Consider the following 27,254-nt stretch of genomic DNA (forward strand, 5'->3'; position numbering starts at 1 on the left):
GTTGGCGGGGGTCCCGGCAGTTGGAACCCGACCCATCAGCTATTAATGGCCTATCCTGAGGATAAGCAATACATTTTTAGGGACTGGACAACCCATTTAAGCCTACCATGTGGTAGGCTTGGATGGTCTGAACCTGTCTGCTGGGCCCTGTATCTAAGCCAACCACATGGTAAGCTTAGATACATGACCCATGTGTGAATCTGTCTGATGGACAGTAGATAGTGCCACACACAGCCCCCCTTGTAGATAATGCCACACTGACCCCCTTGTAAATAGCGCCACACTGACCCCCTTGTAAATAGTGCCAAACACAGCCCCCCTTGTAAATAGTGCCAAACACAGCCCCCCTTGTAGATAGCGCCACACACAACCCCCCTTGTAGATAGTGCCACACACAGCCCCGCTTGTAGATAGTGCCACACTGACCCCCTTGTAATTAGCGCCACACTGACCCCCTTGTAAATAGTGCCACACTGACCGCCCTTGTAAAATAGCGCCATACTGCCCCACCTTGTAGATAGCGCCACCCACAGCCCCCCTTGTAAACAGCACCAACACAGCCCCCGCTTGTAGAAAACGCCACAGACACAACCCCCCTTGTAGATAGTGCCACACACAGCCCCCCCTTGTAAATAGTGCCACACATAACCCCCTTGTAAATAGCGCCACACTGACCCCGTTGTAAATAGCGCCACACTGTGAAGCATCACCCCCTCAAAACAGCTGGTTGGCGGGGGTCCCGGCAGTTGGAACCCGACCCATCAGCTATTAATGGCCTATCCTGAGGATAAGCAATACATTTTTAGGGACTGGACAACCCATTTAAGCCTACCATGTGGTAGGCTTGGATGGTCTGAACCTGTCTGCTGGGCCCTGTATCTAAGCCAACCACATGGTAAGCTTAGATACATGACCCATGTGTGAATCTGTCTGATGGACAGTAGATAGTGCCACACACAGCCCCCCTTGTAGATAATGCCACACTGACCCCCTTGTAAATAGCGCCACACTGACCCCGTTGTAAATAGTGCCAAACACAGCCCCCCTTGTAAATAGTGCCAAACACAGCCCCCCTTGTAGATAGCGCCACACACAACCCCCCTTGTAGATAGTGCCACACACAGCCCCGCTTGTAGATAGTGCCACACTGACCCCCTTGTAATTAGCGCCACACTGACCCCCTTGTAAATAGTGCCACACTGACCGCCCTTGTAAAATAGCGCCATACTGCCCCACCTTGTAGATAGCGCCACCCACAGCCCCCCTTGTAAACAGCACCAACACAGCCCCCGCTTGTAGATAACGCCACAGACACAACCCCCCTTGTAGATAGTGCCACACACAGCCCCCCCTTGTAAATAGTGCCACACATAACCCCCTTGTAAATAGCGCCACACTGACACCCCTTGTAAATAGCGCCACACACAGCCCCCCTTGTAAACAGCACCAACACAGCCCTCCTTTTAGATAACGCCACACACAGCCCCCCCTTGTAGATAGTGCCACACACACCCACCCCTTGTAATTAGCGCCACACTGACCCCCTTATAATTAGCGCCACACTGACACCCCTTGTAAATAGTGGCAAACACAGCCCCCTTGTAGATAGTGCCACACACAGCCTCCCTTGTAAACAGCACCAACACAGTCCTCCTTGTAGATAGTGCCACACACAGTGCTCCTTGTAGATAGTGCCACACAAAGTCCCCCTTGTAGATAATGCCACACTGACCCCCTTGTAAATAACGCCACATTGACCCCGTTGCAAATAGCGCCACACATAGCCCCCCTTGTAGATAGTGCCACACACAGCCCCCTTGTAAATAGTGCCACACACAGCCCCCCCTTGTAGATAGTGCCACACAGCCCCTTGTAGATAGTGCCACACACGGCCATCCCTTGTAATTAGCGCCACACTGACCCCCTTGTAAATAGCGACACACTGACACCCCTTGTAAATAGTGCCAAACACAGCCCCCCTTGTAGATAGTGCCACACACAGCCCCCTTGTAGATAATGCCACACTGACCCTCTTGTAAATAGCGCCACACTGACCCCGTTGTAAATAGCGCCACACTGACCCCCTTGTAAAATAGCTCCACACTGCCCCCCTTGTAAACAGCGCCACCCAGCCCCCCTTGTAAATAGTGCCAAACACAGCCCCCCTTGTAGATAGTGCCACACACAGCCCCCCTTGTAGATAATGCCACACTGACCCCCTTGTAAATAGCGCCACACTGACCCCCTTGTAAATAGCGCCACAGTGCCCCCCTTGTAAACAGCGCCACACAGCCCCCCTTGTAAATAGTGCCAAACAGCCCCTCTTGTAAATAGTGCCAAACACAGCCCCCCTTGTAATTAGCGCCACACTGACCCCCTTGTAACTAGCGCCACACTGACCCCCCTTGTAAAATAGCACCACACTGCCCCCCCTTGTAGATAGCGCCACACACAGCCCCCCTTGTAAACAGCCACAGACACAGCCCCTCTTGTAGATAGTGCCACACACAGCCCCCCCTTGTAAATAGTGCCACACATAGCCCCCTTGTAAATAGCGCCACACTGACACCCCTTGTAAATAGCGCCACACACAGCCCCCAATGTAAACAGCATCAACACAGCCCTCCTTGTAGATAATGCCACACACAGCCCCCCCTTGTAGATAGTGCCACACACAGCCACCCCTTGTAATTAGCGCCACACTGACCCCCTTGTAATTAGCGCCACACTGACACCCCTTGTAAATAGTGCCAAACACAGCCCCCTTGTAGATAGTGCCACGCACAGCCTCCCTTGTAAACCGCACCAACACAGTCCTCCTTGTAGATAGTGCCACACACAGTGCTCCTTGTAGATAGTGCCACACACAGTCCCACTTGTAGATAATGCCACACTGACCCCCTTGTAAATAACGCCACACTGACACCATTGCAAATAGCGCCACACTGACCCCCTTGTAAAATAGCGCCACACTGCCCCCTTGTAAACAGCGCCACACATCTCCCCCTTGTAAATAGTGCCAAACACAGCCCACCTTGTAGATAGCGCCACACACAGCCCCCTTGTAGATAGTGCCACACACAGCCCCCGCTTATAGATAGTGCCCCACTGACCCCCTTGTAATTAGCGCCGCACTGACCCCCCTTGTAAAATAGCGCCACACTGCCCCCCTTGTAAACAGCGCCACACAGCCCCCCTTGTAAATAGTTCCAAACACAGCCCCCTTGTAGATAGCGCCACACACAGCCGCCCTTGTAGATAGTGCCACACACAGCCCCTGCTTGTAGATAGTGCCACACTGACCCCCTTGTAAATAGCGCCACACTGACCCCCTTGTAAATAGTGCCACACTGTGAAGCATCACCCCCTCAAAACAGCTGGTTGGCGGGGGTCCCTGCAGTTGGAACCCGACCCATCAGCTATTAATGGCCTATCCTGAGGATAAGCAATACATTTTTAGGGACTGGACAACCCATTTAAGCCTACCATGTGGTAGGCTTGGATGGTCTGAACCTGTCTGCTGGGCCCTGTATCTAAGCCAACCACATGGTAAGCTTAGCTACATGACCCATGTGTGAATCTGTCTGATGGACCCTGTATCTAATCCTACCACATGGTAGGCTTAGATACAGGGCCCCAGCAGACAGTAATCTTATAGTCTATAAGATTACTGTCTGCTCGGGCCCTGTATCTAAGCATCTTACCATGACCACATGGTAAGCCTAGATACATGGCCCATGTGTGATCCTGTCTGATGGGCCCTGTATTTAGCCCACCACCTGGTAGGCTTAGATACAAGGCTCCAGCAGACAGTATTCTTGTACTGTATAAGATTACTGTCTGCTGGACCCTGTATCTAAGCCTACCACATGGTAGGCTTAGATACAGAGTCCAACAGACAGTATCACACATGGGCCCTGTATCTAAGCCTACCACATTTGTTACTAATGTTTTTTTTATGTGTATGTGTTTTTTTTACAGGTTTGGTCGCTGGACTACGTCAGATTCGAGGACTACTTTGATGACTGATTTTTTTTATTCTCAATAAAATGGTTAACGAGGGTTGTGTTTTTTTTTTATTTCAATAAAATATTTTTTCTGTGTATTTGTATCTTTTTTAAACTTTATTACTACTGCCTAAGTAATGGCCGCTGGCTGATTGTCAGCATCCATTACTAAGGCGGGTCGTAGTGTTAACCGGTGCAGAGGCTAACACTAACCCCCATTATTACCCCGGTACCCACCGCCACCAGGGGTAGGGAAGAGCCGTGTATGATCCAGTACCCGACTATCTGTAGTGATGGTCGGGTACTGGGTCCACTGCAGGCTGGTATTATTAGTTTGGGAAAGTCCAAAAACAGTGGGCCTTCCCACCCTGGTAATGCTAGCCTGCTACTGCTATGTTGTATCTGGCTGGTTATGAAAAATGGGGAGGACCCCACTTCATTTTTTAAAATAAATAATTGGAAAAAACTATGTGGGGTTCCCCCATTTTTCATAACTAGCCAGATACAACATAGAAGCTGGAGACTAACATTACCAGGGTGGGAAGGCCCACTGTTTCTGGCCTTTCCTAGCCCCATAATACAGGCCTGCGGCCGGACCAGTGCCTGACTGTCACTACCCTGGTGGCGGTGGGTAACGGGATAATAATGGGGGTTCAGTATTAAACCTTTCACTGTCTAACATTAAGCCCCGCCTTAGTAATGGATCCTGTCAATCAGCCAGCGGCTATTACTAAAGCGGTAGTAATAAAGTTTAAAAAAATACAAGGACATAGAAAAAATATTTTATTGAAATAAAAAAAAACACACAACTCTCATTAACCATTTTATTTAGAATAAAAAAAACACTATCATCGAAGTAGTCCTCGAATCCTAAGAAGTTCAACACAAAAAGAACACAAAAACAATTATTTTTTTATTAACACATAAAAAAGCAAAACAATTATTATGCTTACCTTCCCTGCAGGGGAGTAGGCGGGCAGGCTGTACATGTGCCCCAGCACAACTAAGAGGGAAGGTGGGGGGTGTCTCTCTAAAGGGGGCAGCGGCGACACTGAAGCCAGCTGCCGTCACCCCTCCTAGGGATAAGAGATGAATGGCTGGGTACATTCCGTGCCTGGCCATTCAGCGACTTACAACGACGCAAGCGGCACGATGCCGTCATCACGCCTATTGTTTCTATGAAAGGTGCTGATTACCTGATTGGCTGATTACCCTGTCAATAAGCTCCTTTCAACGACGCAGCTGAAGAAGAAGAAGAGAGCAGGTCTGCATTGCCACCGGACGGTGCGGGAACGGGATTAAGGTATGTTACGTTTTTTTGTTTTTCTATCCTAATAAAAATGTGAGTGGCATTATTGACAGGGGGGCTCCATCTACAGGGGGCTATATACAGGGGTGAAATTTATGTTGGACACTATATAGAAGGGTGGACTATATCTACAGGGGGGCTATATACAGGGATGGGATATATGTGGAGCACTATAGGTGGAGCTATATGTGAGGCCCTATATACAGGGGTGGGCTATATGTAGAGCACTATTTATAGGGGAGATATATGTAGGGCACTATCTACAGGGGGGTCTCTATGTGGGGATGTGGAGCACCATCTATAGGGAGAGCTATATGTGAGGAACTATCTGCAGGGGTGGGCTATATGTTGGACACTATATACAGGGGTGGGCTATATGTGGAGCACTATCTAAAGGGGAGCTATATGTTGGGCACTATATACAGTGGAGCTATATGTGGAGCACTATATACAGGGGGGCTGTATGTGGGGCCCTATCTACAGGGGTGACTTGCCCTGTCAATCAGCGCATTTCAACGACACAACCGAAGAAGAATAGAGCAGGTCTGTGTTGCCACTGGATAGTGCGAGAATGGACTATATGTTGGACACTAAATAAAATGGTGGACTATATCTACAGGGGGGGCTTTATACAGGGATGGGCTATATGTGGAGCACTATAGGGGGAGCTATATGTGAGGCACTATATACACGGGTGGGCTATATGTGGAGCACTATTTATATGGGAGATTTATGTAGGGCACTATCTACAGGGGGGGTCTATATGTGGGGATGTGGAGCACCATCTATAGGCGGAGCTATATGTGAGGCACTATATACAGGGGTGGGCTATATGTTGGACACTATATACAGGGGTGGGCTATATGTGGAGCACTATCTATAGGGGAGCTAAATGTGGGTCACTATATACGGGTGGGCTGTATGTTGGACACTATATAAAAAGGTGGGCTATATCTACAGGGGAGCTTTATGCAGGGGTGGGCTATATGTGGAGCACTAGAGGGGGAGATATATGTGATGCACTATATGCGTAGGTATATATGAGGTATAGAGATATATGTAGGGCACTATCTACAGGGGGTCTATATGGGGATGTGCAGCACTATCTATAGGGGGAGCTATATGTGAGGCACTATCTACAGGGGTGGGCTATATGTTGGACACTATATACAGGAGTGGGCTAATTGTGGAGCACTATCTACAGGGGAGCTATATGTGGGTCACTATATACAGGGGGCTGTATGTGGGGCCCTATCTACAGGAGTGGGCTATATGTGGGGCCCTATCTGCAGTGGTGGGCTATATGTGGGTCACTATCTACAGGGGGATCTATGGGGGTCACTATCTACAGGGGGATATATGTAGGGCACTTTCTAGAGGGGGCACGGTGTGTGTTGTGGTACACAGTGCATGGTGCTATTATAATCAGGGACACAGTGTATGGCGCTATTATATTTAGGGGCACAGTGTGTGGCATTGTGAGACGTTTATCTTTGTTTATGGGGGCAGAAATGTTTGAAAAGTGAGACGCTGAAGACATCTGAGCGGCAAACTGCAGAGATGGGCTGTGGCCGGGGAAGTCATCATAGAGGTCTGGACCGGATGGAGAAGAAAAGAGAAAAATAACAACTAGAATCTGACGTCACCTGTGAGTTACTTAATGTAAATGTTTATTCTTCCTCTAATCTGTACTGTAGTCCCTGTATGATTTGCAGAGAGATGATGGGTGGTATGATTTTTTTTGAGAAACAGCAACTCCCAGCATATCCTTACCATTGTTTGGGCCATACTCGGAGCTGTATACAATTTAGTGCAAACCTATACGGCAGGGGTTGCACTAAATTGAGCTTTAATTGTTCTGGTGTTTTAATTATGTACTGAGCTTGGTTCTGGTGTTGTATATATGGACTGAGCTTGGTTCTGGTACTGTGCATATATATATATATATATATATAGAGAGAGAGAGAAAAACATAGACCACAGCAACGGCACCAGGACTTCAGAGTAAATGAAAGCAAAAGTGGATTTTATTCACCTCAATACAGCAACGTTTCGGTTCAACAGGAACCTTTCTCAAGCCATGATGGCTTGAGAAAGGTTCCTGTTGAACCGAAACGTTGCTGTATTGAGGTGAATAAAATCCACTTTTGCTTTCATCTACTCTGAAGTCCTGGTGCCGTTGCTGTGGTCTATGTTTTTCTCTATTGGATGTTGTGGAATTGATTCACCCCCAGGCAACGAGCACATGGCCTGATTTTCTGGAGACTATCGGAGTGCTGTGTTCATCTACTATTGGACTGTATATATATATATATATATATATATATATATATATTTATATATGTGTGTGTTTATATATACATGTGTGTATATATATATATATATATATATATATATATATATATATATATATATATATAAATATTGAGCTTAGTTCTTGTGCTGTATTTATGTACTGAGCTTGGTTCTGGTACTGTGTATATAAATATATATACACTGCGTTCCAAATTATTATGCAAATGTTATTTTTCGCTGATTTTCCTAAATAGTCGATGCAAATGACAGTCAGTATAATCTTCATGCCATCAACCGTTGGAGTATAATGCGAATTTTATTGAACAAATCTCCTAATGATAACAGGTTTTTTTTTAGAAGTAAAAACTCAAAATGCAGTTTCAAATTATTATGCACAACAGTGATCAAAACATTTTAAAGGTTGTAAAGAGAACTAAAATGGTAATTTGTTGAATTTGCAGCATCAGGAGGTCATATTTACAGAAATCAAACGCTCTTTCAATCAAAAAAACTTAACAGGCCAAGTTACATGTTAGCATAGGACCCCCTTCTCTGATATCACCTTCACAATTCTTGCATCCATTGCATTTGTGAGTATTTGGACAGTTTCTACTTGAATATCTTTGCAGGATGTCAGAATAGCCTCGAAGAGCTTCTGTTTTGATGTGAACTGCCTCCCACCCTCATAGATATTTTGCTTGATGATGCTCCAAAGGTTCTCAATAGGGTTGAGGTCAGGAGAACATGGGGGCCACACCATAGAGTTTCTCTCCTTTTATGCCCATAGAAAGCCAATGACACATAGGTATTCTTTGCAGCATGAGATGGTGCATTGTCATGCATGAAGATAATTTTGCTACGGAAGACACGGTTCTTCTTTTTGTACCACAGAAGAAAGTGGTCAAACATAAACTCTACGTACTTTGCAGAGGTCATTTTCACACCGTCAGGGACCCTATAGGGGCCTACCAGCTCTCTCCCCATGATTCCAGCTTAAAACATGACTCTGCCACCTCCGTGCTGACGTTGCAGCCTTGTTGGGACATGGTGGCCATTCACCAACCATCCACTACTCCATCCATCTGGACCATCCAGGGTTGCACGGCACTCATCAGTAAACAACACGGTTTGAAAATTAGTCTTCATGTATTTCTGAGCCCACTGCAACCGTTTCTGCTTGTGAGCATTGTTTAGGGGTGGCCGAATAATAGCTTTATGCACACTTGCAAACCTCTGGAGGATCCTACACCTTGAGGTTCGCGGGACTCTAGAGGCACGAGTGGCTTCAAATACCTGTTTGCTGCTTTGCAATGGCATTTTAGCAGCTGCTCTCCTAATCCTATTAATGTGTCTGGAAGAAACCTTCCTCATTATGCCTTTATCTGAACGAACCTGTCTGTGCTCTGAATCAGCCACAAATCTTTTCACAGTACGATGATTACGCTTACGTTTTCTTGAAATATCCAATATTTTCATACCTTGTCCAAGGTATTGCACTATTTCACGCTTTTCGGCAGCAGAGAGATCCTTTTTCTTTCCCATATTGCTTGAAACCTGTGGCCTGCTTAATGATGTGGAACGTCCTTCTTAAGTAGTTTTCTTTTGATTGGGCACACCTGGCAAACTAATTATCACAGGTGTCTGAGATTGATTACAATGATCCAAAGAGCCCTAAGAGTATGTGCACACGTAGTGACCAAAAACATCTGAAAATATGGAGCTGTTTTCAAGGGAAAACAGCCCCTTATTTTCAGAAGTTTTTTGAGCAACTCGCGTTTTTTGCGGCGTTTTTCGCTCCGTTTTCGCTGCGTTTTTTACGTACGTTTTTGGAGCTGTTTTCATTGGAGTCTATGAGAAAACGGCTCCAAAAACGTCCAAAGAAGTGTCCTGCACTTCTTTGACGAGGCAGTCATTTTACGCGTCGTCGTTTGACAGCTGTCAAACGATGACGCGTAAATGACAGGTCGTCGGCACAGTACGTCAGCAAACTCATTCAAATGAATGGGCAGATATTTGCCGACGTATTGGAGCCGTATTTTCAGGCGTAAATCGAGGCATAATACGCCTCGTTTACGCCTGAAAATAGGTCGTGTGAACCCAGCCTTAGACACAATACCATCCATGAGTTTACTTGAAAAACTAATAATTAAATGTTTATGACACTTAAATCCAATGTGCATAATAATTTGGAACACGGTGTGTATATATATATATATATATATATATAATATATATAGAGCATGATTCTTGTGCTGCTGTATATATGTATTGAGCTTTGTTCTGGTACTGTATTTATGTAATAAGCTTTGTTTCGGTGCTGTATATATGCAATGAGCTTGGTTCTGGTGCTGTATATAGAACTATATCGCTTGTAGAATGTACAAATGGTTTTATGCTCGAGTTACAAAAAAAAATGTTGAAAAAAATGACACCTCATTGATTGGGAGAGAAAACAAACATGAAGAGGGGGAAGGACATGTCGGGAAAGGGGGGGGGCAGCTGAATCTTTGCCCTGGGTGCTGGAGAACCTAGCTGCGCCTCTGCTTTACTGGATTCAGCGCTGGAGCTGCAATGTCAGCGAGCTGGGCCCTCTATCTAATCCTATCGTTTGGGATAAAGTCTCCTGAGCCAATGTACCTAATCCTATCCATAGCTATAGTCGTAGTTCTATAGATGTGCTGTCTCCTATATACACATATACATAGACTCACACACATTTTTTTTTGGGTGGACGTATGCATTGGGGCTATTCCCCCTGAAGACTTTAGACCTTAGTGTTGCCCCAGGCTGCTAGTGCTGCATCGTTGGGTCACTTAGGAGACCCAGCGATGCAGCTGAAAGCTGCGGGCCGTCCGCCATGAGAAGTTGGGAGGACTAGGGCCCAAGAAGAACTTTTGCTGTGCGGCCTTTAGCTATGCCCCTGGTGGGCGACTATCCTGCAGTCAATGATTTACATTGGATTGGATCCCCTCCTACTAAACAGGAATATGTTGTTAAGGTTAATATCTTAATGCTGAATAAGAAAGCAATAAATCTTAAAGGGGGGCAAGCTATAATTTTTTACAGTTGTGGACTTCTTTGCTAGACTCAAGGGCTTTCTCTTGCAATATAGAGTCATGAGTGGTCCTTTAGTGTTCGGGCCCTAATCATGTTTGCAACATATGCTGTTGTGCTTTGGCTTCCTGACATATTTTCTTAATTGTTACATTTCCTCACTGTCTGTGTACTCATTTCTTACATACCATGATGTGTAATACTTTGCTTGGTGTATACTTGTATTGCTAATGCATTATACTATACAGTGATAATTCTAATTTTATGTATCTAATGCTTTGAATACCTCAATTGAATTGTCTTAATTTAAAAAAATGCTTGCGTTTGTAACACTTCTGTCTCAGTCAGTTACGTGATGTGTTAAAGGGCTGGTATAATGGTGGGGTTCACTGGCTCATGTCGCCCACCACTACTATCTCGTTTATTAATCATGGTCACTAGGGTTATGCCTTGCGGCACCACCTCCAACTGGGTGTGTGGTCAACTTGACTTCTTCCAAATCTCCCAAGCACCTTGATTGAAGACGCAATCTTTGTGGGCCAATACCCAGGTCTCTACCATGGCAGATTAGCATCCCTAAGTAGGAGGTGATGTCTCGGTACCCGATATCTAATTGTGGGGCGGAACATCCTTCCATTTCCCCTCTACCTAACATTCAATCCATTATCTTATGAACCATACTAGTTCTAAGGTTGAGGTGGCAATTAACTACAAGGGTGTGTGTGAACCTTACCTGTCCCTAAGGGTTCCTATATACTACCCAATCATACTCACAAAATGTAAAATAATCAAACATACAAAAATATTCCCACCAAACCATAGGTATATGTACATATAGAGATTCGTGCTCAAACAGCATCTCTCACTACTCCTCCATAAACACATGCAAGGTACACATGTAAATGGGGTGACTACAGCCAGTAAATAAACACCTACACGTACACACTCACTCACTGTGGGACAGGCATGTCCTCACTGAGTATGCCTATGTTGCGGACACATATCTACACCTAGAATGTCTATATGTCTATATGTACACCTTGAAAGTTTTTGTACGACACATTGATTCATATTACACTACACAAATATATATATATATATACATAAACTCGACAATTAGTGGTCGCAGAACAGTATTGATATTATGTCCTTAGTCCAAGTTCATTCTTTTACGCCGGACCTAGGTTACTTGGTCGGCAAGTCCTTTCACCCATCAGTACTATCACAGGGTGGATGAACAGGTTTGAGAACAAAATTGCTTTGGGGTTGTACCCAAACAGGCTCTCCCACCAGGACACCGCTGAGTCTCTTTTCAGGAAATCGGATGGAGGCTCGATTCTCAGATTCTTTAAGCTTCTCCACGATATCCTCTTCCTCACTGAACTCAGGATCATCTGGAGTCTTACAGGAGCATCTGGGTGGATATCGAGTCTCTACTCAGGGGTGACTGGAGTTCTTCCGTTCTGCACTCAATACCTGTGACAATACAAAAAGGTTCGATGCTCCTTGGAGGAGTATTCCTCTTCCGGTGCAATTAGTCGCACAGATGGTGTAGTAAACATATTGCACTCGTTACCAACTCCAATACCCTTGACCCATGTATCTTAAGCTTGAAGATGGTATTGGGTTGACCTTCATCTCACAGGCCCCCTCAGTATCTCAACACTGCTATCTAAGCACCCGGTCCTAACTACCTTGGCAAAGGATCGTATCCCTTATAGGTTAGGATATCTGAGGGGAGCTGTAGATGAAGTACCATTTTGTGATTCTTCATAATTCTCATGTTTGTGGAACTATATCCCCATCTTACCAAATCCATTAACTTAAAATCAAGATATGGGTGTAATGCCAGGGTTACCTCCCCCTGTCAACCTTTCCTAAAGGAACACTCCAGTTAAACACAGAAGAATCAGCCGTACTTTTATTCGCTGTTTTTAATTGCACTCGCATCAGGCCTCAGATGAAATTGTGTTAAATAACAATTGCAACATTATTATCCCAAATAGAGAGCAATTAAAACATTTTGCGATTATAGATGTAAATGCATTACCATCCTGAACTTCAAGGTCTAGGTGCGCAGTATAACATAACACTACAAGTGAACTTATGTTACCTGTTCGCACCTCTATACCTAATATTAGTTCATAGAACAAGCAAATACATCAGTATTCATTTTCCTGGAGTGGATTTCTTAAGTATTATAAATACAGGCAACACCCATATAGTATAACTACATATTACTGATAACCAGGGATACACAAGAATAGAATCTGTGAAGGAACCACAAAAGAAAACACAAACGACATCAAAAGAACTGGGAACAAACACAAGACCATAAACACATAGTACAGACATCAAAGAGATAACACCTAACTGTGAACATGTAAATTATGACCTACTTAAAATTCACAGCTGAATTCTACCCCAGTTGTGTTTGGTCATTTTAGCACATGGTGGAGCACATGTCCGGAGGAGATTGTCAAGCAGCCATTTTGTCATTTTCTAAATATACCATTTGATGTAATGTGGCCATTTCTATTGCTTCATTACTAGGCTTTCCACGGTTGCTCATGCTGTGGCAGTTCCTTGCAATATGTCCCATCTGACCACATTTAAAACATTTGACAGGACCACATTTCTTTGTACCCAAAGACTTGCAGTACTTCTTTACAGAACATTTTTGTGGGAGTCATGGCGACACGTCCCTCTGTTCTGAGCGTAGCGTCCCTCTGTTTTTCTCAATTGATATTTTTGCGGTGGAATCGCAGTATTTCTACCGTAACACATGACTTTGTGGCGGGTTTTACCTCCCATTGAATTTAATGGGGAAATCTTACAATACAAGAGCAGCAATTCCGCAGCATAAAGTGACCGACTGCAGATTAAAAAAGCGCAGGTCAATTTATGTCGAGTTTCTGTGTGGAGATTTGTTTTATCTCATCCACTTTGCTGCTAATGTATTATGCTACAGTGTTTACGCTGTGTATTACTACCCTAAGAGTATATTCAAATGTTGCAGCCATATTGCAGTTTTTGCTGCATTTAATTTGGTGAAAATTGCAGCAAAATGTGAATACATCCTAAATAAATGTTCGCAAGGTTGCGCACAACTTTTTGTCTTCCCACAGTGTTATCTATTGTGGCATTATTCAGTGTATGGTGGTATTAGGGAGGGGCTGATGGTTATTTTACTGTGAGTGGAGGGCTGATGGTTATTTTACTGTGAGTAGGGGGCTGATGGTTATTTTACTGTGAGTGGGGGGCTGATGGTCATTTTACTGTGAGTGGGGGTCTAATGGTTATTTTACTGTGAGGGGGGCTGATGGTCATTACTGTGAGGGGGGCTGATGGTCATTTTACTGTGAGGTGGGGGGCTGATGGTTATTTTACTGTGAGTGGGGGCTGATGGTCATTTTACTGTGAGTGGGGGTCTAATCGTTATTTTACTGTAAGGGGGGCTGATGGTCATTACTGTGAGGAGGGCTGATGGTCATTTTACTGTGAGGTGGGGGGCTGATGGTCATTTTACTGTGAGTGGGGGGCTGATGGTTATTTTACTGTAAGTGGGGTGCTGATGGTCATTTTACTGTGAGGTGGGGGGCTGATGGTCATTTTACTGTGAGTGGGGGGCTGATGGTTATTTTACTGTGAGTGGGGCGCTGATGGTCATTACTGTGAGTGGGGGGCTGATGGTCATTACTATGAGTGGGGGGCTGATGGTCATTACTGTGCGTGGGGGGCTGATGGTCATTACTGTGAGTGGGGGGCTGATGGTCATTTTACTGTGTGTGGGGGGCTGATGGTCTTCAAGTGGTTTCCACCTCTGACCTCCAATTGAAATTAATAGGAGGCAGTAAATACCTGCGGTGCTCGTTTGGAGTTTTTTTTCCTGCATCTTTTGTATTCGCTTCAACGGCTTAAAAAAACAACGCAAAAAAAACGCAAACTAAAACCCTGTCGAATAATGCTGTCAATTAAAATTCAAAAGCAGATTTTTTTCTGCCTTACAAAAAATGCTGTGTGAACATACCCTACGAGTGTAGTGCTTGTTTTTAGTCGTTTTCTGTGTTTCTCTAAACAATTTTTGGCAGGGGTGCCCAGAGGATTTTTTTTTTTCCAGGGGTGCTTCAAGTCCGAAAAGGTTGGGAAACCCTGTACTAGGTTACAGAGGCGCCTGCAGCCTATGAGGCACAAGTACAGGATCCCTCCGTAGGTCGGCATGATGAAACCACTGGATCACAACGGCCTATGCAAGAATCCCGTCATCGGCATTGTGGAGCAGCTCCATTCGTCGTGGGAATGGGGCCTAGGTAAGTAAAAAATTTTTGTTTGGGGGGGCAATGTCTATAAAGGAGAGGTGGGGGCTGTATTGCACTGTCTACAAGGAGGTGGGCTGTATGGCACTGTCTACAAGGAGGTAGGGGCAGTATGGCACTGTCTACAAGGGGGGTTGGGGGCTATATGACACTGTCTACAAGGAGGTGGGGGCTGTATGGCACTACAATGGGGAGGTGGGGACTGTATGACACTGTCTACAAGGGGGGGTGCTGTGTACAAGAGGGAGGTTCGGTCTGTATGACACGGTCTACAAGGAGGTGGGGGATTATAACACTGACTACAGGGAGGCTGTATGGCACAATCTAGAGGGGGAATTTTCTACAAGGGGGCTGTGGGGCACATTATACTGTGGAGGCCACTAAGCGGATATTATACTGTGTAGGGGCACTACAGGGGGCAATATAATGTGTGTGGCACTTGGGGGGCATAATACTGTGTGGGCACAATTAGAGGACAAAATACTGTGTCCTTGAAGGGGTTATAATATATTATATTATTAAATGTTATTATGGAGCACTAAAGGGGCATTATAATGTGGTATTATACTTTTTTATGGAGCATTTTTTTATGATTGCGTGGGGCGCTGAAAGATAATTTCGCACGGGGCGCCATCTACCCTAAGGCCGGCCCTGGTGATACTGGGTTGAATGAACTATGTTTAGCAAGGTGTTTGAGTGTGGAGAAATCCATACTCACTCTATCAGAAGTCATCTTGGTTAGTGCTGTCCTCCTTGTTCCTTGCTGCATGAGGTCCTTTTACGCCGGAACGCTTTTTCCCGACCAGCTGGATTTTCACACAAAGGATACCGATGTCAATAGTGCTGAAGACTCTAATGTGTTGCTCGATCGCCCGACGATTTGTCGCCGTAGAGCAGCACGCCGCAAAGCAAAATAAAAACGTTAATACCTTATAAAAAAAAAAAAAAAAAGAACTCGGTTCGCTGTTCTCAATTGTATCCTGTATTAAGCCTTAAATAAAACTGTGTTGCTCGTCCAAACTTGAAAGTCTAGGTGCACAGTATAACACAACACTTCACCGTGTACGTAAGTTATCTGTCCACGCCTCTCCGCCTATCTTAGTTCACGTTTTAACACAATTTTATTGCACAAAAACACTAAAATAAATTTAAAACAGTTTGGGCCTTGGCTCGCCATATGTATATGACATTAAATCCTATTAAATGCAATGTTTGGGGGGAAAAAATGTCTTCCCATGCTAAACTAAATGGAGTTGAGAGAGGTTCTTCAATCCGTTGTTTTTTAATCGAAATACGGATTGAAAAATATATGACAAGTAGTGGAATAAATTGTACGCATTTTGCCATACTTCTTACTATAGTCAATGTTAGGTCTTATTCATTCCTGTGTATTTTGCCTCCGTATTCTGTCCTTGTGGAATAGATCCAAAATATGGCGCCAATCTTATTCTACAGAGCTATTTAGACATCTGTATTTACTGATGCTGTATTTTTCTATATGCAGCAGGCTCCATCGTACAGTGTATAATTGCAGTATTCTCCCAATACAACACGAAAAGAAAAAAGAGAATAATTTTTTTGTAAGCCCGAGGATTGGGCTGTAGCAGGGCCAGCAGGGGGTATTGTGAACCTTCCTTATCATCAAAGGATTTGACTTGGGGCTGAAGAGCAGAGTCTAATGGGAACCCCTGGTCTTCACTCGATAAACCCCTCTAGAGGAATGTAGAATTTGCTGCGGGGGAACCCCAGGTTGCTATACCCGGAGTAGTCTCCCTTGAGGACAGCTGATGTAAGTAGAGCAGAGTGGTCAGGAGAGCTAAAGGTCAGGATAGGCTGTGGAGGTTCATAACTGTAAACATAGCAATAGATATATATATATATATCCCGGGCATATATCTATAGCATAAGACAAAATAATTAAATCCACAAAACCAATATTGTCTAATGAAACTAGTCAATAATAAATAACTCAAAAATAGTATAAATATAAACTTTATTAGTCCCCTTTATGAGGAAAAAAATTACCCCCCTACAATTATTAGGCAGACATAGTACAAAAACAGCTAAAAACATAAGTAAAAACGGTCTTAGGTGAATACAAGTCACACCATTCCAAAAGTTAAATGCCAAAGTCGCTACTGTAGTATTTAGTTACTAGTACATCAAAAAGGCAGGAAATACCTAGGATTATCCTACTAGTTGTACCATAGTTCCAAACAATCAAAAGTGACAAAGTGCAAAAGTAGAAAAATGTCAATGAGACTAATTAGTTACTTCTGGTGGACATGATGGCAGATGAAAGGTATGCACCTGTGGATACACCTCAATGTGCGTTTCGCAATCTTCGTCAGGAGGTGCTAAATACTAGCCCCATACAGAGCTTTAAATACTGAGCCCAATAAAGCCGTTTTGATCGGCGCATAGTGCCTTCCAAGCAAATCCGGTCCCATACCTTCCCAGAGCTGACCCCTACACTAATAATGACCCCAGACCTGACTCCCTTGAGTAATACAGAGCCCAGACCAGACCCCTTAATCTAATACAGACCCCAGACCAGTCCCCTAAATACAGACCCCTAAATAAAGACCCCTAAACTAATACAGACGCTAGACCAGGTCCCCTAAATACAGACCCCATAAACTAAAACAGACCCCAAACCCCTAAATACAGACCCCAGTCCTCAAACTAATACAGACCCCCTAAATACAGACGCCAGACCTGACCCCCTACAATAATAATTACCCCAGACCTGACTCCCTTAAGTAATACAGACCCCAGACCAGACCCCCTAATCTAATACAGACCCCAGACCAGAACCCTAAATGCAGACCCCTAAATAAAGACCCCTAAACTAAGACAGACCCTAGAACAGGCTCCCTAAATAGACCCCATAAACTAATACAGACCCCAGACGTCAAACTAATACAGACCCCCTAAATACAGACCCCTTAAACTAACACAGACCCTTAAATATACAGACCCTAAACCCCTTAAACTGATACAGAACTCAGACACCCTAAATACAGACCCCAGACCCCTTAAATTAATACAGACACCATACTTCCTAAATACAGACCAGACCCCCTAAATGCAGTCCCCAAACCAGACCCCCTAAATACAGTCCCCAAACCAGACCCCCTAAATACAGTCCCACACCAGACCCCCTAAATACAGACCCCAGGTCTCTAAACAGTAGTAAGAACTGAGATGAGGTCATGTGACCTTATGTTTAAAGGTCCTTTTGCAGGACATACACAATTCAGTTTCGTCGCGATTCGCGGCAATAACGCGACAAAACTACATTGTACTTTGGCCGGTCATGGGCCCCCCGGGAGCCTCAGGCCCCGGGCGGCCGCCCAAAACGCCCTATGATGATCCGCCATTGTGTATGGTATATCTGAATAGTCAAAGTAAAATGTCTTTGTAAAAAAATACACTACACTCAGTAACAATTACAGTATTTTATATAGAGAACTGTAAGCATTCTAATATTCTATTTTTTTTACAATGAAAACAATGTCAAATAATGTCCAGGATAGGATAGATAGATAGATAGATAGATAGATAGATAGATAGATAGATAGATAGATAGATAGATAGATAGATAGATAGATAGATAGATAGATAGATAGATAGATCTAAAAATGTAGGACCAGAGTGACACAAAATTCTTTCACACATCTGATTATAAAAAGTGTAGGTATGGGTAAAGAGGGAAAAGTAGAGCACGGTGGGTTAAATGTCGCCTTCAATAATTTTATTGATACCGACTATTGTAGTACGAGAAGGATTTGTCCTGTGCAATGTCCCCTTTTTTTATTATTGCCACAATTTATAATGTTTTGGTATTAATAAAGTCTTTCAACCCTATTTTATTATAATCTCTTGGTTAAGATATTTACAAATTCCACTGGTAAGGAAGCTATTAATAGCTTTTCTCTTTCAGTGGAAATAGAAGAGGTGGTGCTGCAAGGGTCTATATTGTATTTATAATAAACCCTGCAAGTGCACACCGCAAAAGATCACTTGCAGGGTTTATTATAAATACAATATAGACCCTTGCAGCACCACCTCTTCTATTTCCACTGAAAGAGAAAAGCTATTAATAGCTTCCTTACCAGTGGAATTTGTAAATATCTTAACCAAGAGATTATAATAAAATAGGGTTGAAAGACTTTATTAATACCAAAACATTATAAATTGTGGCAATAATAAAAAAAGGGGACATTGCACAGGACAAATCCTTCTCGTACTACAATAGTCGGTATCAATAAAATTATTGAAGGCGACATTTAACCCACCGTGCTCTACTTTTCCCTCTTTACCCATACCTACACTTTTTATTACTCAATGGGTGGTGTACACCAGAGCATGGAGGGATAATAAAAATTAAAAAACATAATAACAGAATTGGAGGCTCTACTATAACAATTCCACACATCTGATTATGCAATGCTGGAAGTAATGCCCAGTATAGAGTGGTATGTGGATGAAGAACACTTTATTGCAATAGCCTTCTATTGTTTTCACAGTGTCATTCTTTAAATAGCACCAGTAGTCAGCATGAGACCACAAATGATGTGTGGCATTATTGATTGTTTTACCGTACCCACACTATGAACATTTCCAATCAGTGACTGTGAACCTTAATCTCATTTGAAGATATTTTTTTTTATTAATGCCCAGTCTCATTAGAATAACATGTCACAATGGTAGAACAATTACAGATCCTTTCCTTCCTTCTTGTCCATATCACACTCTAAATGTTTGCCGTTTCCATAACAACTTATTTCTTGCTTCAAAGAAACTCTTTTTGTCCAATCCATGTTTAGATATTTGTCATCTAATTAACCCTTTGACACCTGAGTTTTTACCGCTCTAAGCACACTGAACACTAATATGAATTAATGATCGTATATAACCCTTGTTATCACACGCTGCTTGAAAGACATCTGCCAGCAAGTTTATATTATTTCCTAACATGAATATTGCAATTACATGCACAGGGTTTGTGCTTTAAAGAAGTGTATAAAATTGAAAGAGCATAATGGAATCTTAGACCCCAAGCACATGAACGTGCTTTTGCGGCCGTAATGCCCCCGAAAATCCAGAATTGCGGCCCCATTCATTCCTATGGGGCCATGCACACAACCGTGGTTTCCATGGTCTTTGTATGGCCCCAACACCCGGACCGCAGAAAGAACGGGCAAGCCCTATTACAGCTCATTGAAAATAATGGCCGCGGCCATGTGCACAGCCCACGATTTGTGGGCGGCTCGAGGCTGACAGTCCGCTGCCAGCCGACCCGAAAATCACGGCCATGCACATGGACGTGTGCATGAGGCCTTACTTTGAGAGACATAAGAATTTTCTGGTTCCAAAAAGGATTAAAAAAAAATGATTGTCCCTGGATAAACAAAAAAAGTTGCATGGTGCAAATTTAGATTGCAGTAATAATTAATACTCTACACCATAGAATGCGTACAGCATATTTAAGTACCTAGTACTAATACGTGAACAACATAGTCATCAGATCTATACATTTTAGCACAATGCATCCTAGTGTTCAGTAACCACAGAATAGTCCTCAAATAATAAGAAGATCACATGATATCCCGCTACTAGGACCTCCAGCAATGAACTGTAATCTGAGCGGGAATCCCATAGCAAGTATTCAATACAGTGCTGCCACAGGAGAAAATAACCTTTGCACATTTCCCATTGAAATCAAGGGTCCGTGTAATGCACAGACAAGCCTGGTTCTGGTCCCTGCCAGGAGCAAAAGACAATCTGTGTAGCCAATTTCTGCTCTTGCTATTAGGTGAGGGTCCTAAATTATGAGTTTATGATCATTGAGATTGATCTCTAAAAATGAAATTGTATCCAGTTGAAAATACAAAATACATATGAGACTGCTCAAACTGCAATAATTTTTATTTTATTTTTACTCTAATTCTTTCAGTTTATGTTTAGAATAAGATGTACGAAATTTCCTGAAATGCAGATAATATGGTTATCCAAGATAGTAACGCTATGTATAAAATATGTTTGTTTTTTGACAGGGCACAAAGGGACTTCCAGGTGTGAAAGGTGAAAGAGTAAGTATATTTCCATGCTCAGTAGAGCAAAGCCAGTTCGGTAAGAATACCAGAATACCTGGACCGAGGCAGTTAATAGACTCCCAGAACAGCTAGTTTGACATCTTAGCTCATCATATTCATATTTGCCTCCCAGGTGAAGCAGAAAAACAAATGATGGTAAGAAATAGATTATGCTTGGCTTCAGGTAAGGCAGAATAATGGGCTATGGTACCTAAGATCACAGCCTATTATACCAATACGTTAAAAGAAACACAAACATAACACATAGCTTCTTGGTTACTGGTCTACTAAAACAGAAAAATGTGTCTACCTTCCTGCACAAGCCAGAGAAGCTGGAAAGACATTCATACTACTAATGTCTTCTGTGCAGAATGTGTTACGTATTTTAGGATTGCATGTGATTGGCTGGGTCACGCTTGTCATGCGCACGTCACATGCAGCTCTCCCCAAATACCTGTAATGCGGAAATGGGGAGGGTAACGCCCCAGGAAGATTGTCAAACAGACATGCAGTTCAAATGCAGCAACTTAAACATTTTCTAAATACTCAGGCAATGCAAGCTTGATGGTCTTTAAATAATATATAGACTGTTCAACAAACTTACTGTTAAAGCCTAACACACATTGCACAAACTTGAAAGTTTGCACATATCAGTTAGCAGATTAGTGGCGGTTATTTATTTACACTTTTTGGTTCCACAATGGGCACAATTCTTAGTTACAGTCTCTTGCAAACAACTATATAAAGTGGTTGGCTGTAGTGGCTTCTCCTTTAGGCTGGGTTCACACGACCTATTTTCAGACGTAAACGAGGCGTATTATGCCTCGTTTTACGCCTGAAAATAGGGCTACAATACGTTGGCAAACATCTGCCCATTCATTTGAATGGGTTTGCCGACGTACTGTGCCGACGACCTGTCATTTACGCATCGTCGTTTGACAGCTGTCAAACGACGACGCGTAAAAAGACTGTCTCGTCAAAGAAGTGCAGGACACTTCTTTGCAACGTAATTTGAGCCGTTCTTCATTGTATTCAATGAAGAACAGCTCAAATGATTGGCCGTCAAAGACGCCTCGCATAATGCGAGGAGGAGCTTTTACGTCTGAAACGACGCAGCTGTTTTCTCCTGAAAACAGTCTGTCTTTTCAGACGTAAAAGCCAGTTCTCGTGTGCACATACCCTTAAATGGTCTCTCACTGTCTCTGGCAGTAGCTCATCAGCACAATGTGCACAGACGGCCTAAGTAGGGATAGTATGGCTCTCACATTGCACGACACCTCCTCGGGTCTCTGACAATTTCTCAGCAGTAACCCACCGATGGGGGACCAACACTAAAGAAAATAAGTAGCAGTTGATCTTTAAGCACTTTAGATAGCAGTCGGCCGAATGATCGTTCGGCCAGCAGCTATTCCTCCCAAATCCTCTATACACATGCACACTCAGCTTGGCATAGCGTGTATACGTTTTTCAATAGGGAGAAAGCTGCTGCCAGAGTTCTCTGGCAGTTTATTTTCTACTAATGAACAAAAAGGATCAGGCATGTTGAAATTTAACATGCCCGACCCTTCTCTCTTCGACGTCTGCCATCAGGAAAGAGTCGGGATCCCGCCAAAGAGATGGTTGGCTGGTCCCGCCAAAATCAGCGCGTTTGGCCACTATACATCTAATGTGTATGGCCAGCTTTAGCCAAAGGTAGTCATTGTGTCTGTAAGATCATTTAATTCCCATATTAAGCTCACAACAAGGTTGGAGTGTATAATATTTATCTGCCCACCATATATATCTATTTCATTTCATTAATAACCAAACAATTATACAATGTTTTGTTTTTGCTTTTTATTATTATTAAGTGAACGTCTTTTATCTGAAAGCATGAAACTGAATATTCCCTAAACATTAAAAAGTAAATGCTTGACATGCATAGTCTATACAGTATAATCTATACTGTATGAAAACTCTGGTACCAAGATATTCCTTTTTTTTATTTTTATTTTTTTTAAACTGATATGGAAATCTCCATTAAGCCTTTGAACTTGTATCTTTCTTGCTCAGCTCAGCCCAGATTTACCACAGTTTGTTGTGCTTGATTAAATGTTTCGGAAGGATAAAAATCATCTCATTACTTTAGACATACTACAGTTTCTGTTTCTGGTTTACAAAACTACACATTAACAGGCAGAAAAGGAAAAGGAAAAAAGACTATATGAGCCTAAAAATAACAGTTGTCAAATTGAATTCAAACATTTTTTGTAGCTGTAAAATCTACAAATGCCTCAATCTTCAGCAGCATGGCTTGAAATTACCAGATAAACAGTAAAACCTTCATAATCCTTAACCCCTTCAGGATACAGCCCTTCTTCAAATTTTCACTTTTGTTTTTTTCTCCCCACCTTTCAAAAGCTGTAATTTTTTTTCTTTTTCCTTCCATATAGCCATATGAGGGCTTGTTATTTCCAGAACAAGTTGTAGTTTTTCATGGCACCATTTATTGTACTGCATAATGTACTGGGAAGCTGAAAAAAAATTATTTGTGGGGTGAAATGGGCAAAAAACAGCGATTATATCATTTTGGGTGGTTTTGTTTTTACGGCGTCCATCAGGCAGTAAAAACGACATATTCACCTTATTCTACAGGTTGATACGATTACGGAGATACCAAATTTATATGTTTTGTTTGATGTTTTACCACCTTTAAAAAAAATAAAACCATTTGCTAAATTTAAAAAAACTTTTGTGTCGCCGTATTCTGGGAGCCATAACTTTTTTATTCTTCCATCAATTTAGTGGTGTGAGGGCTTAAGTTTTGCGGGGTGCGCTGTAGTTTTCACTGATACCATTTTGGGGTATATGCGACTTTTTGATCATTTTCTATTAAATTTTTTTGAAGCGCTAAGGTGACCAAAAAACAGCAATTTGCGTGTTTTATATATATATTTTTTACAGCATTCACTAAGCGGGTTAAACAACCATATATTGAGATAGTTCAGACTATAACGGACGCGGCAATACCAGTTATGTTAACTTTTATTTTTTTTAACGTTAATTTAGGGGAAAAATGTGAAAAGGTTGTTTTTTTTTAATACTTATGTTTTTGAAACATAACAAAAATCTTTATTTAACTGTTTTTTACTTTTTTTTATTAGTCCCCCTAGGAGACTTGAAGCAGCGATCGTTGGATCGCTTGCATGATATACTGCAATACTAATGTATTGCAGTATATTGTGATTCTGACAGTCTCCTTTGAAGCCCTGCCGGAGCCAGAGCTTCAAAGAAGTACAAAGATGGCGGACCTGGGGGATTTTGTTTGGCCCCCAGGTTGCCATAGCAACCGTTGTAACCAGCCGATCGCGCCACGGGGGGGGGGTATGGGGGTCGCGGTTGCGATTTATCACGGAATTTAAGGTGTTAAACGGGCGGAATCAAAGTGAACTTTGATTCCGCTCATTGCAGGGAGGTGTCGGCTGCGTGTAACAGCCGTCACTCGCTGTGTATGGAGCGAGCTCAGCCCGTTAGCTCGCTCCATACTTCCCCTTAACCCTCATCACGTACAGTTAGGGCTTATTCAGACGTGATATACGTCCGTACAATTCGCAAGTGGAAACGCAAGATAAATTGACATGTATCATATTTTTAAATATGCACCGCAGGTCAATTTTTGTGCAGAAAATGCTACATGTAGATGAGATTTCTTGATCTCATTTACTTTGCTGGTTCTGTATTACACTGCGGATTTGCCGCACGAAAATACCCACGACAAATTTGCACGTAATAAGTATCGTGTGCATTTGGCCTAACAGAGTTTTTTTTAACTCACCCTAAGGCCCCATTCACACATGTTGGATTTGATACAGATTCCGATGACATGCCGATGATTCTGCATCCCATGCTTATGAGGTTTCTGCAACCCAGTGTACATTCTGTGAAAAATTTTCCACGTGTATTTTTGTCCGCACCATGAAAATTAATCCACCACAGCAATAAGTAGCATGCGACTTATATTACATGGAAAAGCCGAGGATGAGCAACTTTGAATGACAATGGGTCTTAGGCCCTGTTCACACAGTATTTTGCAGGCAGAAAAATCTGCCTTGAAATTCGTTCAGGCTTTCTCTGCCTCCCATTGATGTCAATGGTAGGTCAGAGACGGAAATGCCCGAAGAAAGGGCATGTCACTTCTTTTTCTCGCAAGTGTTTTTTTCCGCTCACGGGGAAAAAACTCCTTCGCCTCCCAATGAAATCAATAGGAGGCGATTTCGGCTATTTTTTGCCGCAGTTTCCAACGCGGTTTCTGCTGCAAAAAAATGTAGCAAAAATCTCTGTGTGGACAGGGCCTTATTATTGTGTGGATCTGCTACATGCTTGTGGCACATCTGCGTCAGAAATCAAAGGGTACGCCTCAGATTTTTGCTGTGAAAAAACACATTGAACTTTAAAGGGGTTGTCCGAGATTTAATTACTTTGTGTTAATGCTTGGAATTTATAAATGTAAATACATTTGTAATATACTTACGTTTTCCAAAGTGGTCCCGTTTCCAGATCCTGCCGTGTGGTGACGTAACTCTCTGCACTGGCTCTGGCCGCTTTGTTGATCTTAAATTCTTTTCCGGGTATATGACACGTCACTTGTGACGTGGTGTATATCGGCTTGTTCTGTTGTAATGCTCATGGACCGCGAGAACAGTAGTCACAGCGGATGCGCGTTACAGGCTGTGAAGCAGAACAAGCCGATATACACCACGTTACAAGTGACGTGTCGTATATCCGGCAAGGAATTCAAGATCAACAAAGTGGCCAGAGCCAGTGCAGAGAGTGACATCACCCGTCAAGTTCCCCACGGCAGGATCTGGAAACGGGGCCACTTTGGAAAACATAAGTATATTACAAATGTATTTACATTTATAAATTACAAGCATTAACACAAAGTCATTCAATCTCGGACAACCCCTTTAATGGCAAAGTAAGAACGGAGCATTAGTGCTCCTTATATCCTCACAAAGTGCTTCCCCCTCCCTTAAGGCACCTTCACATCATGTTGTTGCCCTAAGTTTATCGTTTAGTCAGGAAATCTCCTAACGTACACTATAAACAACGTAGATGATAAGTCACAGGGCTCCATTATGTCCTTTCAGCCTACGTCGGGCTTGTAAACGTCGATATACCTTATTCCCCAGAACGTTGCATACGCTTCGGCCGTGTACTCAGGCTTTGCAAAGCTTCGGACGTCACTTTACGTATATGGACATCAGGAACAGCGCCATAGTCCCTGGGCAGAGCGCTAGTATAAGGCTTCAGCCCTGTTCATGGACAGTGCCTTAAGGAGTTTCCCCTGGGCCAATCCCCGGTCGCTATATGCCATAGAGTCGGATACGTTTTGGCTAAATAGATCAAAATCCCGAGCATTAAATGGTCACTGCCTGCTCCACGGTTTTCTTCACTGTAATTGATATCAGCACCAAAATCAATTAATGCGTATAACGTACAGACGTGAGTGACACAATTTCCGCTGCCCACCCCCGGTAATGGAGGGGGGGCCCAGACATCTTGGCTGTATGGGGCCCAGAAATTCATGATGGCTGCCCTGGCTGTAGTGGTCAGTCTACAACATTCACAGACAGAGGAACAGTTAACTGTCTCAATGTCAGTCTTGAATAGACACAAAACTGAAGATAAGGCAGCTAGATAGCACAGGGGTCAGTATGTGTCACTTGCAGCTTATGTTGTCTTGTTGTCACTCACTCATAATCCAATGCTATTTCTAGACTCAGGGACATTCAGGCTTTATCCTGCAGCTCAGTGTAGTGTCCTGCCAGCAGCTCTCTACATTAAGCTACTTCTTTCTTGCTGCAGAACTGTGTCTTTGCTACTTCTAGCTTATTCTTTAGATCCTCCATCCATCCAACCAACCTCTCCCCTGCTGAGGCCCCATGCACATGAACGTAAAAACGCCCGTAATTACGGGCCATAATTACGGCACGTTTTTACGGGCCCATGGACTTCTATTGGCCACGGGTACCTCCCCGTAAGCTTACGGGAAGGTGCCCGTGCCGTTGAAAAATATAGAACATGTTCTATTTCAGGCCGTAATTACGGCACGGGCAGGCCCATAGAAGTCTATGGGGCTCCCGTATTACGGGTGACTATCTGTGTGCACCCGTAATTACGGGAGCGTTGC

At 43.2% G+C, this 27,254-nt stretch overlaps 1 protein-coding gene across 1 annotated transcript in view; it reads left to right on the forward strand.

Moving 5' to 3' along the window:
• Positions 1-27,254, forward strand: part of LOC142750416 (uncharacterized) — a 372,136-nt gene that overhangs the window by 228,152 nt on the left and 116,730 nt on the right. The window contains exon 78 of the mRNA XM_075859419.1: positions 21,044-21,079. Within this exon, the coding sequence (XP_075715534.1) occupies positions 21,044-21,079 (36 nt within the window). The remainder of the gene's footprint in view (positions 1-21,043; positions 21,080-27,254) is intronic.

The sequence above is a fragment of the Rhinoderma darwinii genome, chromosome 3 (genome assembly GCF_050947455.1).
Source record: "Rhinoderma darwinii isolate aRhiDar2 chromosome 3, aRhiDar2.hap1, whole genome shotgun sequence".
Taxonomy (NCBI): Eukaryota; Metazoa; Chordata; class Amphibia; order Anura; family Rhinodermatidae; genus Rhinoderma; species Rhinoderma darwinii.